This window comes from Centruroides sculpturatus, unplaced genomic scaffold, assembly GCF_000671375.1.
Source record: "Centruroides sculpturatus isolate CEXI.00-Female unplaced genomic scaffold, Cexi_2.0 scaffold1786, whole genome shotgun sequence".
Classification (NCBI taxonomy): domain Eukaryota; kingdom Metazoa; phylum Arthropoda; class Arachnida; order Scorpiones; family Buthidae; genus Centruroides; species Centruroides sculpturatus.
The window spans coordinates 112,280-126,774 of record NW_019386010.1 but is presented as its reverse complement, the minus strand read 5'-3'; the positions used below and the strand labels follow the sequence as shown (position 1 = coordinate 126,774).

The following is a 14,495-nucleotide window of genomic DNA, read 5'->3' as shown; positions in this document are numbered from 1 at the left end:
TATTTAAATGTATCAAAAGAAGAGCTATGGTTTTCCTAATTATATTGCCATACATATGTAATAAAACAAAGCAGTAAAATGCAAATTTTACAATTTCCTATTTATTAAACAGATATATTATACAGGAACATTATATACTAATCTTTCATTTACAATATGTAGGAATATAACATCTTTAAACATTATAAAAGTACTTTTTGTCTCGAAAATTGTTAAAACTAATATTTCAAATATTATAGTAGAGATAAGAGACTTGTCACAATGCTACTGTAACATTAAAATGACAGAAGATTGCATTCTGATGATAGAAGTGTCATTTTTATGTTACCAGAACAGTGTGATAAATTTACTATAGTATTTGAGATATTAGTTTTAAACAGATCTCTATTTAAAACCTGGATAAATTAAATCGAAAATAATTTTTATTTTCGATTTAAACCAAGGCATTAACTGTACTTGAGAGCATGGCGAAAAAACCAGGTTATCTATCGACTCTGGTAATAGCATCAGATCACAGGGCAGTTTTACTCTAGATTTACCCTAAATATAAAACTACACTAAACATTACTCTGAGAAGTTGAAATTACCCTAGAAACGGCAGTATTGGTTCCAAGGCTTTTTTTTTTCTCCTCTCTCGATTATAGTACTACTAAGCACCACTGTGCATAAAACTAGTAATAAATATTCATATTCCATTTAAATTTAATTGAAAAATGATTAACATACTATTAACAATAATTTCTAAAGAATTTCATTACAATCTGACTCATTTTCTAAGGAATTTAAATTGCATGTCATAACAAATTCATTGTTGATCTACATTAAATGCATTACATGCAAAACGAGTTTGCTTTTATAAGCGTTATGAGGAAAAATCATTAAGAATAATTATATTTTCGACTATGAAATTTTATTCGAAAAGTATAAGTTGTAATAGTTCAGAAGGTTTAAGTGCATCCATTAGCTTTTCGCTTTCGAAACCAGTAATTTACGAGAATTATAGTCTATATACCAATATCCATTATCTTAAAAATTTAAAACAAGCAATAAACATTAATTTGAACGTTTCAACGTGACTCACTAAAAGAATACACAGAGCTTTTCAGCTCAGAAGAGTGAATCTGCACCGTAAATCTGTACACATGGAGAATTTACACCTTATCCACAAAATTTCTCGTATATTTGGGATCAGTTACATCGAAGAACAGAATTTACAGAAAACAAAACTACAATCCAAGTTATACGCATTCTATCAATACATTATCATAATTTTTCTTTGTTTTAATCTTTTATTGTATTCTTTTTTCATGTTCGACGTTGATATTATTTGCAAAGAATGCGTAAAATTATTATCAAATTCAAATACCCTCTTATTATCGATAGAAATTATGATACTTGTATTTTACATTTTCCTTTTCGGTTTTTTTCGAAGAAATCGTTTTCCAGATCCAAATGAATACCTTTATTCTGTCGATTATAATGTCGCTGGAAAAGTGCTTATTCTGTCTGTTCTCGTATTTTTCATTTGGGTAACATTAACTGTAAGTCGAATATTATGCTTGGATTTCTATCTTTACCCTTCTTTCAAAAATGCATCTTTACTGGAAATTCTTTTCTGTCATATAAATACATCTCTTGTATTTATATACAGAAATAGTTTTTTTCTGAGCTTTGCCTTAATTTTGATCATAACAGGTATTTCCTTACATCATTCATTTCAGCGTTTGCAACATATTTTCATTCGAATCGTTGGGAAAGTAAACAGAAATGCTGATCAATTTGAAAAAGTCATTCGGAAGCACTTTCAATTATGGTTTTTCATTCAGAAAATAAATGAAACTGGACAGATTCTTTTTCCCATGTTTTATGGCTTTTGTATTTATTTTACTTGCTTTTCTTTGTTCATTGCAATGATGTTTGATTTACAAGCAGGTATAAAAATATTTTGGATAATCTTGTCCATTCTATTGATATTTGTAGTCCTTTCAATTGCTTACGGACTATCTAGAGTTACTGCAGCGGTTAGTATATGTCTATTATTATATTTAATATTGTTAATTAATTAATTTTATTGAATAATAAAACGCTTTCTTTTTGTTTCAGGTTTATGGTAATTACTGTGATTGCAACGTTCTTTCTAATGTTGAGTTTTCTCTTATATACAAGTTGAAGGTAACACGAGTTTTATTTCTTATAACAATAGACGTCGTGTTTAAGTGTCTCTTTTGTGTCCTAGATCTTGAACTTCATGAAAAGATTTGCGAGATTTCCAATTGGTCTGAATTTCGGAGGATTTCTTTTCATCAAAAAAACATTTGTTATAAGAGTAAGTTCTTAATTTAAAATATTATTATAGTTTCTAACAGCAATTCTCAATTAAATATATAAAATGTATTTTCAAAATATGGCTATTAATTAGATTAATTGATGTTGTCGGATTTAACCATTTTGCTTATAGAGATAATTAAAAAAATAGAAAAAAATCCAAAAACGAGTTGATTACTATTCCCAGCTGTTATAACAATTTATTTGTAAACTTTATATATTATTAATTATTATAAAATGGCAAATATTTGAATTTTGAGGGTAGAGATAAGTTTTATAAACGTTTTAAATTTAAATAACGATTAATTTTGTCAGTCGACCTCCGTGGAGATATAGCATTTTTCTCTCTATATCTTGCCATAGTCTATACACATGAACTATGAAAATTCAATATTATTAGTGCTCGTTATAGGCAGTCTACAATGCGAAATTGAACTTCTTGATCATTGACGCATCTTGGCGTCAACAGACAAACACGCAAATGTGTGAGGCCCCGGAAATATCCCTCGCAAAAGGGAAAGATATAAGAAAAAAAAAGTTTGTTAAGTTAAATCGTCAAGAAAGCAAATTATATAAGTATCGAATCGGCGATACCGGACTTTATGAGCGCTGACGTCAAATAGCGCTCATAAAGCGCTGTTTGACGTCAAGCTCTCATAAAGCTTGACGCCAAGCTCATAAAGAATAACGGGAAAAACAAAATTTTAGATATAAAAGAAGAAAATTTAAAATATTAAAGTTAAGACGCAGTTAAGAAAGCAAAACGAAACTAAAAAAAAAATATCAAAAAGCATAGGTGTCATAGTCAACAATTAAACGCGATCAGAGTCGAGAATGATGGTGGCAGATAAACCATCTCCAGCCGACCTTTCTCGCGAACCTTACGAAGCTCTATTTATATCTGGAGACAGGTGGAAGACCAATTAGAAAACGGTGATGTAAAGTCTATCTAATTAGCAAAAAGCCGATTGCGAAAAACTTATAAAAGCACCAATTTCAAGGACAACAGGACTTCCACTAAGACTTTCACGAAGACTTTCACTAAACTTCTGGGTTGTTCGTTTATCTCCGTTTTTTCGCGCATCCTTTCATATTTGTGCATTGACTTTCGAGTCTTCGAACATTTTTGCTCAACCCTGTCCAGGGGCCCCTACGACGCAGGACCAGATCGCCGCCGAAAATCCCGACGACACAAGACCAGCATCGACGTCGAAAATTTCCAACAACACAGGATCTTGCCAACGAGAGACTTTATGTACGCAATTTCGTCCGGAATAAACGGTTTCCCTCTGTGAAACACTTGTCTTTGCTGCCTTTAAAAACCGCCACCCACATATGCGTAGACCTTAGACCATCCCGACAGTAGGGAAAAAAATCTCCCCCAATCGGCGTTCATACAAATGCTCACATATAAATCCACGAATTTTCTTTGTTTTTTTCATATTTTTTCGAATTTAAAAAGTGTCATAAAGGTGAAGATTCTCAAAAACCTGTTAAGGTCAACTTTGAGACCATTCCAATACTTTATCGTGTTAAATACATAATAAGTCAGTGAATGTGTAATTTTAAATTTATAGAAGGTTTATACTTATTAGAAGGGACAGGACAAAAGAAAACTCGGGTACATCAGTTAGTATGCATTTACAATGGCGTATTTGTATTGTTATCTTTCGTTTGTGAAAGAATGAAAAACATTTTCGTTTTGTCTGTTTCATACCCCAGAAAGTTCCGTGTTGTTAGTGAAGAAGATTTACAGGATGGCAAGGCGGCCGAGGCTATCATTGTTTTCACGAATGTCCAGAAATTTTTTATGGCATTCATCTGTCATGCTCCCATGTTAAGCCTGGCCGAACCCACAATGGGTATAATCATAAGTTCATCTTAGTTTTTACAGGGTGGGAAGAATAAACATTAAAAAGAATGAAACCTTTCAATATTTAAATACAATTCAATATTATAATGTTATATTTGAAGTTGTAAGCTTATTATAATATAATTATTATTACTATTTTCAGGTAATCAGTGCACTTTACTCACTGCTAAATTCTCTTATTGAATTAGAAAGATCGACAAATATGAAGAAATGCAGACACGTGTTGAATAAAAGTGGAAATTTCTCTATGATTAACAGAGAAACATACTCTAAATAAATATTCTGATATTTCTAAGTAATATCAATAATGATGTTGTCTGTCGCGTTTTTCTTAATTCTATAGAAAAGTAAACAGAAAGGAATGAAAACTACTTCAACGCTAACGTTGTTACTCGGTTTGTTGCTGTTCTAGGCAATTGATATTCGGAGTTAAACATCTGTTTCTATTGGTTTACGAATTAAGAAGAAGGCGACGGAATACATTTATAATTTGATTCTTAATAAAACAATTAATAATGTTTTTCTGTTTTATGTAAGAATTGCGAATGTATCACTGATAATCCTGTATTGTATCAATAATTGGACAATTTTTATTTAAAAATATTTATTGATTGAGAAATAGCTGCAATTACACTCTGATCACCGTCAGTCTGAAGTCCATTCAGTAGAATATTTCATAGAACTTTAAATTGTGAAACGAAATTGAAGAATATATCACAAGTGTGTTTTTCCCTGTATGATTAGATTTATGTTTTAGAAACGTTACATTTTGATGTAAATCATAAAATAGCAATTGAAATTACATTATATCGGTATCAAAATAGAATTTCTCGGTTATTAAAATAAAAACTATTTTAAGATATAAGAATGTCGAAATTGCAAGAACACGACGTATGTGTACGAAAACCGAAAATGCTTGGCTTGAAATGTAAACATAGGGTGAATTTAGATAGCAAGCAGCTAAGCAAGCTAATGGTATACAGTACTTTGTTTCATATCAAACAGATGCTGTCATAAGGTTTGCTTGTTTAGCTACTCGCCGTGTATAGGCCTACGTCTGAATCTTGTCTTTCGATCATACTGCCTTGATGATCGATACGTAAAAGATGGCGATAGTTTCAGAAATGTATAACCGTTAAATCACAGAATAAAGTTTTTCCATTGTATTTTGAAGTCACCGATAAGGGTTTTGTATTTTTTAACTCTCTGTCCTGAGGATAATAAGAGAGATTGTATATTATACCTATCGTAGGTTTGACTAGGCCGACTGTGGAGAGGTCGGTTGTGAAAGACGGATTTCTTCATATTGGGCCGAAGCTATCCGAGCCACGCTTTCCATCAGTGGCGGGCTGTCCAGTGACGCTGTGAAACTGCCGCTTTCCTTGTATTTTCTAAAACATAAATACATATTGTGCGATTATTTACACATTTTAACATACTCTGAGTTACTTAAAATTAATAATTTTTTTTTAATAATCGCATTATGTATTTTATTACAAATTTCTATGCATATTGAAAGACGACGATAAGATTACTATTGTATATTCGAATATAAATTTGTATGGGCATATTTCCAATGAAAGCGCTGTACTAACCTCTGGCGGTTTAGCTGCTGGATGCTTAGACATAAAATATATTATAATTAACGACGATGTGAAAAAATACACTAAGAGAATTACATGATTCGATATCTATATACATGTATATAATTTTTACGGTACAAACTAGTAGTGCATCTGTTGAGTTAGTTTTTCAACTATAAACCGAATTGATACATTCGAAAGGAACACACAGTCAGAGGAAGGGCTCTTGCAAGACTTTCATGGTTTACAAACAGGAGAATTAAAAGAACCAAGAATATAAGTACGATTATTTTCAATTATACTAACATGTAAAATTTAAATAATAAATGTTAAAAGAAATAATTTTGTTCAATTACAAGAAACATTTCTATTTAATAAAAAATAGTTAACTTTAAAGAATAAGTTATTAATATTACAGGGGAGCACGGAAAGCTCAGTGTTAAAATAGTGTGTTGAGCCATATATTATGATATTTTACTGAATATAACATTTTAAAAATTATTATTATTATTATTATTAGAAAGGGCAAAAGCTATATTTTAAGATCGGGTAAATTTTTAAAAATATTTTAGATTCTCATAATAAATAAAATTCTCATCAAGTCTTATTTCATTAGAGATGTGGCTCATATCCTTTCTATCTCCTTTATTGATTTATAACATTTATTGATTGACTTTTTGTCGCAAGAGCCAGATTGGGATTTAAATACATTTGCGGCGGCCACGTGAATACGTGAATTAAAAAATCTCATTATGACTAAGGCAGAATTGAATTTTACCTTTTTACAGTTAATTACAGATACACCAATACTAAACAAATATGGGTAAATTATACATAATTAGAAAATCATTTAATGCAATTTTTAATGGGAATGATGGAACTGTGTTTTTTGCTGAAGAATTTCTTTAAAGTCGGGATTAAAATCTGAAACACCAATTATAAGCAATGATTGCAAATGATCATCCGATAAATTTGCCCTGTACTTTGATTTTAGATACTTCATCCTGGAAAAAGTTGGTTCGTACATACAGGTAGTCCCAAACATAGAAATAAATTTACAAGGAAATTGGAAACTCTTTTAAATTCAAGAAATTTGTAAAAATCGACCAAGTTTCTTTTCTTGTATTTATCCTTGATTTGTGATCGTTAGTTTAAAGATCGATAATTTCTATTGTAAACTGACGTTGCAGTCAAATGGATTTTGAAAAAGCCGAATTTCCTTTGAATTAATGTCAAATAAGAAAATCGCTTTTGAAATTTTTTTTAAATCCGCGATTACTTTTACTACAAATCTGGTTGGAAATTGTTCATCAGTTTCTGTATTCAATTCTTCACAGCACAGGAAATGGGTAAAATTACATTCATTCATCTGACTTTCGAGCAATATCAGCTTTGCCCTAAATGCTTTGATTTGCGCGAATAAATCACAAATTAAGTTGTTTTTACCTTGTTAGCTTTAAGTTCAAGTTATTCACGTATGTCGCAACATCTGTAAAAAAAGTCCAACTTCCAGAGCCACTCGGCATCCGATAAAAATGGTTCAGAGTGATTTTTCTCCGCAGGAAATAAATTAATTTTATTTAACTTAAAACACTGCAATAGCAAATTTCCACACTAATCCATCGAACCGTAGTATAATACGACACGTCAACGGACTCGGATTCAATTTGTTCGAGAAAAGATCGAAATTGGCGATGATTGAGTGCATGTGATCGAATAAAATTTACGACAGAAACAACTGGTTTCAAAATGCAGCTCATATCGACATGTTTTACACATAGTGCTTGTTGATGGATAATACAGTGCAAAAAAAATGGTACAGAAAAATTGAAAACATTTTTTTGTACTTCTTTGAAGATATCTTCTCTAGTTGTAGTGTTGTGCACGCTGTTAACGGAGGCTAATACTTGTGTGTCATTAAGTTCGTTGTCAACTCCACGGTGTGACTAACATCAGTTCATTCATCCATCGCGAGAGAATACCGAATGAAACGCTTTGCTTAACCATTAATCTAGTGTAGAATATTGGTTTCCAATTTCGTCGATTTGACGAGCACCATATTACGGGAAAAACTGATCATTTTGAAAAGTGTCATCTTTTCTGGCCACAACTCACCAACATAGCTTCAGGTCAACAAGGCCATCATACACGTTTTAATGATGTTTCCGTCCATAAAGGATTTTTCCTACTTTCGCCAACAATCAGCAACTTTCATGCTAAGGAACAAAAACATATACAGGGTGATTCAAATTGACTTATCCTGGTATATATGTTTTTGATTAATACAGTTTATAGAACTATTATGCAAATAAACAAATGTTTCCTTTTCATTAAATTCACTTTACTTTCAATAATCTGGCAAACGTCTTATTGAATCCGATAGTGTTTCGATTCCGAATATGCCGAATTACCGAGATCGTACGGAATTGCATTTAGGAACAAATACTGATTCGAAAGAAGGACGTCATTTTATTTATTTAAAAGAGTTTTATCATCATTTACAAACTTATAAAATTGAAATGATGGAATTTTCTGAGTAATTTTCTTCATTTTATGATTACTAAAGGAAATATAATTAAACCATTACCCAGATGTAGAATAAAACTTTATAGCTTTGTAAAATAATTTCAGATGTTAATAAGAATGCAGATAATAATGCATAACAAAACAGTCGAAAATTTATCTGGAAATATTTTCTCTTACATTTTTGTATATACGAATAATAATCGTTATTAATTTACTTATGATTTAGACAATCGAAATTGTTATTAAAANTTACATAAACTGAGAATTTATATAATTTAAAAAATATATATATTTACACAATAATGTAAGCAGTTAGAATCCCTCTTTACGACTTATACTTTTACGACTGATAATAGATTTTTGTAATGACTGTACGAAATGATAATTATTACTTGACATTTCTTCGTGATATATATTATTATTATAATGGATTTCCAGCAACGTGATCTTAATTTATAACATTCAGCTCATGAGTAATAAAAGAGCCCACTTTTGTGGCTCTTTAACAGGAACCAACTAAACCATAGAAATGTCATCTACTGTTATGTAATGAATTAATAGTTTTATATTTTATCATGATGTATTGAACGATGTGAATTAAAAATTACGTGTATGAGAAGCAAAGTTTGAATCGTAGATGCAAATTCAAACTCTCATCCGAATATGGCGGAACATTCTGTTCGTATTGCATCTGCGCAGTGAAAGAACACATGTATATTAGATAATTTGGCTCATTATTAGTGTATAAAATGTAGGCAAGTTGCAGGAATCGCTTCATAATTCCTCAGCATCTAACAGGTAAGATATATCAAGTTAAAATATCTAGAATAACCTAGTAAGTTAATTAACTTTCCTATGTGAAAAATATAGTAATTTCTATATAACGAAATAAATACTATAGGCTATAGAATATTTTTATTGTCATCTTAGGAGAAAAGGACAGCAGGAATGATTTACATCTTTTTAATTTCTTTGATGTGTGTTGTGTTCGAAGTTAATGCTTACAAAGCTACAATCAGAGTTCCTAAAGTTGACGGTAAGTTGAAATTAATTTTAGATGTTTGTTATAATTTAAAACATTAAATTTATTAAATATAAAATAAAAAATTTGTGTTTGAAATAAATTCTCTAATCGTGCAATCTTCATTTAAACAAATTAAATATATATTTCATCGGAAATAATGTTGCATGGTCATGTTATTTAACGAAACATTCCCGGATCAATTCTTAAAAAATCCAGCAAGAGTTGCCTAACTTTCCTTGCAATATTTAAAACTGTTGCCATCTGTTATTATATCCCCTCCCCGAATATACAAACCATCTTGCAAAATTTAAGAGATTTTCGACAAAAAAGCACAGCTTGAAAGAGGGTAAACATAATCGTGCAAAACATATAAATACAGAAAAGAAGCCGTCGAATTATTTTTCCATTTTTCGACGTTTAAACTTGTTCGGAGTCCAAAAAATATAAAAATTTTGAAAGGTCATTTTTGACCGACTACCATACTTTTCCTTTGTTAGGCCTACATATAACAGCGTGAAAAGTAATAAACTGAAAATACTAATCTCCGCTCGATGTTTTGTTTGAGACGTAATAACTACTTGCAAATTGTTTAAAATATATTTTTAGAGAGTATGGATAAGATTTTCATTATGGAAGCACCAAGTATAAAGTCGAATACATATATACTGTTATATCTGAAAGGGCGTCTAATCGTGTGGATGACAGTTATTTTCAATCACATGTTTAGAAAACACAGTACGTCTATACCATACTCTCCTTAAAAAATAAAAATCGTTTTAACTCAGATATTTTGAGTTTAAACAACTATTTTTTAAATGTAGTTTTAATCTCCTGTTATAGTTGAATGAAAACAGAAAACAGAGTCTAAAAGTCAAATAATTTTGAGAAAAATAAAAAATATACACATTGTATAGGCTATACAGTGACATTTTGATTAGACACGATCATATTTTAAATGGAGCAAGTTTCATAAAGTAAATTACAATGTTTCTTAATACTATTCATTCCGTGATTAGTTTTATTATATTTTACTAATTTTAAATACAGTCGACCCCCTATAACAAGATAGATACGTTCCTGTTCTTATGAATCCAGCTTTTAGGAATCTAGCCAATCACAGCCCGGCACATGTGCAGTTTACGTACTACGGCTGTTTGAAAGGTTTTCTTCTATAAAATTAATCGATTCTAGACTAATTAGACTCAATATTTCCAAAATACCTATAATTTTTTGGGAATAATCCAAATAAACTATGCTGTAAACAAAAAATTGTAGAATTACTTACCGAGCGTGCACCGTTCGACTACGCCGTTGCTTAAGCTTGTTTTCGTCATGGAGATTGTCATCGAATGGCGAACGCGTGCTTTCTGATAAATTATTTTTTTTTGCGAAAAATTCGCTGAACTTTAGAGACATCATTAATATAAATATAATTTTTATGGACGTTNAGCAACGACTTGCCTAACTTTCCTTGCAACATTTAAAACTGCGTGTGATGCCATCTGTTATGATACCCCCTCCCCCAATATACAAACCATCTTGCAAAAGTTCAGAGGTTTTGGACAAAAAAGCACAGCTTCAAAGAAGGTAAATATAATCGTGCAAAACACATAAATACAGAAAAAACCGTCGAATTCTTTTTGCATTTTTCGTCTGATCGTGTGGGTGACAGTTATTTTTATTCATATGTTTAGAAACCACAGTACGTGTATACCATACCATACTTAAAAAATAAAAATCATTTTTACACAGACATTTTGAGTTTAAACAAGTATTTTTTAAATGTAGTTTTAATCTCCTGTTATAGTTGAATGAAAACAGAAAACAGAGCCTAATAAAGTCAACTAATTTTGAAAAGAATAGAAAATATACACATTGTATATACAGTGACATTTTGATTAGACACGATCATATTTTAAATGGAGCAAGTTTCATAAAGTAAATTACTATGTTTCTTAATACTATTCATTCCGTGATCAGTTTTATTATGTTTTACTAATTTTACATACAGTCGACCCATCAATAACACGGTAGATACGTTCCTGTTTTTATGAATCCAGCTTCTAGGAGTCAAGCCAATCGCAGTTCGGCACGTGGGCAGTTTACGGACTACGGCTGTTTGAAAGGTCTTCTTCCATAAAATTAATCGATTCTAAACTAATTCGACTCAACATTTCCATAACACGTATAGTTTTTTTGGGAATAATCCAAATAAACTATGCTGTAAACAAAAAGCTGTAGGATTACTTACCGAGTGTGCACCGTTCGACTACGCCGTTGCTTAAGCTTGTTTTCCTCGTGGACATTGTCATCGAATGGCGATCGCGTGCTTTCTGATAAATTATTTTTTTTTGCGAAAAATTCGCTGAACTTTAGAGACATCATTAATATAAATATAATTTTTATGGACGTTAAGTAATAAATGATTTTTGGTAGGTACGCTGCTCGTTTAAACTCAACGGTTTGTGCAATCCTGTTGCGAACGAGTCAGCGATGACGTTTTATCGAATTATAGGAGTTTTTTTAGCATGTTTGTACGAATACTGTCGCAACTTTTTCGCCGTGATATAGGAATCCGAACTATAGGAACCCGTGTTATGGGGGAGTCGACTGTATTACATTTCAATTTTAGGAGTTTTCCAAAACAATGATACCATTTTAAATTCTTGTAATTATGTTACTTATTCTCTGAGAACGTTGTAATGTCCATTAAAACATTAGAAAACTGTCCACGTTTGACATTTTTTTTATTACAATTTCTCAATGTGTCACAAGGCACACATCCCAGCAATACTCAAATTCTTCCCCCAATCGCTATAACATATCCGTTGTCACTTCTCTCACAATAACCACAATTCTTCAGTTCATGAATATTATCCACGTTGTGCAATGATGAGTGATGTTAACTTTGTGAATTGCAGAATACAAAACGCCTTCTCTCCATTTTCTTTTACGTCGTTTCCTAGAAATAGTGTACAGTAGATGAGAGTTAAAACTCGCACAGTTACTCTATTGATTGATGTAAAATATATCGAATACTTCTCAGATAATAATTGACATAATTACAGTAATATAAATGATGGCATCCATTTTGAAACACTTTGTATATATAATGTATACACAAAGTGTAAAATGTAATGGCCCAAATTAAACTTGATATTTCCCAGCTGACTACAGCAAAACTGTTCATCAGAAAATCATGAAAGTTTGAGAATACCATAATGAAATGATGGGAATTTTTTCTAGAGTAAAATAAATGAGTTCTAATAACTACCACTACAGGGCGTTGTACGGCTTTGTACAGAATATAAGAATGAGCCACACAAGTTATCTGTCTAACCTGAACAAACCGTGTTAAAATCATGATGACCACCATTGTCTGCTAACATCTGAGGACCCCAGAGCCAAAAATCGCAAGGATTGAAGTCTGAAAATCTTGCAGGTCAATTTGCCACTATTTTAGTTTAAAAAGCGCTTTCTAGTGGTTGTTTTCTGTAGAAAAAATTTCCATCATTTTATTCTCATTCTTTTATTGCATTCCAAAACTTTCATGACTTTCTGATAAATAGTTTTGGCTGTAGCCAGTTGGGAAATGTCAAGTCTAATTTGGGACATTTTGTACTTTTTAATGAAATTATAAGATATGAAAACATAAAATGATACTTGTAAGCTAGATCCAATATTGAATTTTAATGTTGACAGGGCTTTTAAATAATCTTAAATTAATATTTAATATACATAATGTTGCAAATACATAATATACAATATCAATATACATAAATCTATTGATGATAGAAGAAATGGAATCGCCATGTGGCAAGAATGAACAATAGAGTGACATTTAAAGTAACTGTATTTAACACACAGTTACTTTCAATGTCACTCTATTGTTCATTTTTGCCACATGGCAATTCCATTTCTTGTATCATCAATAGATTTTTTACCACGTTCCCTAAGATCTCATAGTCATAAGATGTCTTGTGTTCAACTTTACTTAAGCACAATTATTCTTTCAATTGCTTATTGAATGGCTTTCAGAATTCGCTCTTTATGTTGGCCATAAAAAACAGTAATAAGAAAGTTGATTTTTATAAAAATTTAATTTATTTCTTTTAAAATTTAAATAGGAAAATGCGAGATTAATGGGAAATTGTTTAAACCTAGAGAAGAATATATGAATGAACAAAAGTGTGAAGTATGGACTTGCTTGAAAAAATCACCGAGAAGAAAGGGAAAAGTCGATAAGGAACATGCTCTCGTCGATGTATCAGGGTAAGTAAATCAGTTAAATATTACTTTTTATAAGCTTTTAAACAACGATGTATATTATGTTGGAACAGATGCGGGACAGCAACGATGTCGTACGGTAATGGTACTGAATGCAGCTATAAAATAACAACAGGAAATATCCGGATTGCTGTTTTGGAGAATTAGAATGTAAGCAAGAAGGGTATAACGATATATCCGATTTCAAATAAATATATCTAAAATACATGTTAACGACCAAACAGAAGATACTGTGGTACTTTCTTATATAAACTTAATTCTAATATCTTAAAGATTAAATTTATTCATCAAATATTCAATAAACGTTACTGAAACTGATGTGAGTTACTGTGTAGAATATAATTATTCTTAATAAAATTTAATTTTGTGTCCATAGTTTATGGATACAGAATGTTTTAAAATGTTAATAAAATCCATGTGATAACTGTCATGTGTCAATATGAACAAAAGTCCCATGTAAAAGAAATTCGAGAACGAATAATTCTCGGGTTTCTTGTACATGTGTACTTTTAACGGTTGTTTACATCAAACATCATTAAAAATAGTTTAATTATACATTTATTTGAAATAAAAAAATTGTAAAATACTCTAAATTGTTTGAGAAGTTAGTCTAAATATTTTTGAAAATGTTCAAAAATATTCTATGCTTACTTCGATTTGGTAGGTCTTGAGGTTCTAGGCTCTGCAGCCCCGGCATTTAAACAAAATGCCTTTTCTTGTATCAGCTAGTTGGACTTCAGCTTCTAGGCTATATCATCCCGTGGAGAAGTTTGATGAAATTGTCATGTAATAGTATTTGTATGCATTTTTTATGATTATAATGCTTTTCGAGTGGTCTTTTTTAACGCAGCTGGCCCATATTCAGGCGTTACAGACG

The 14,495-nt window shown here is 31.0% G+C and overlaps 1 protein-coding gene across 1 annotated transcript; it reads left to right on the top strand.

The window, feature by feature from the left end:
* The first annotated feature begins 9,063 nt into the window (after positions 1-9,063).
* On the top strand, positions 9,064-13,765 carry LOC111613106. Its single transcript, XM_023354426.1, has 4 exons — positions 9,064-9,105; positions 9,238-9,343; positions 13,459-13,603; positions 13,672-13,765. Exons 2-4 carry the CDS (start codon positions 9,256-9,258, stop codon positions 13,763-13,765), a joined length of 327 nt encoding a protein of 108 aa, XP_023210194.1. The 5' UTR covers positions 9,064-9,105; positions 9,238-9,255.
* The last annotated feature ends 730 nt before the right edge of the window (positions 13,766-14,495 follow it).

Excerpts from the sequence above, each read along its gene's own strand:
- LOC111613106 (XM_023354426.1), top strand. The coding sequence starts at position 9,256 with ATGATTTACATCTTTTTAATTTCTTTGATGTGTGTTGTGTTCGAAGTT. Across the intron at positions 9,344-13,458 it reads CAGAGTTCCTAAAGTTGACG|GAAAATGCGAGATTAATGGG; the intron begins GTAAGTTGAAAT and ends AAATTTAAATAG. Across the intron at positions 13,604-13,671 it reads GCTCTCGTCGATGTATCAGG|ATGCGGGACAGCAACGATGT; the intron begins GTAAGTAAATCA and ends ATGTTGGAACAG.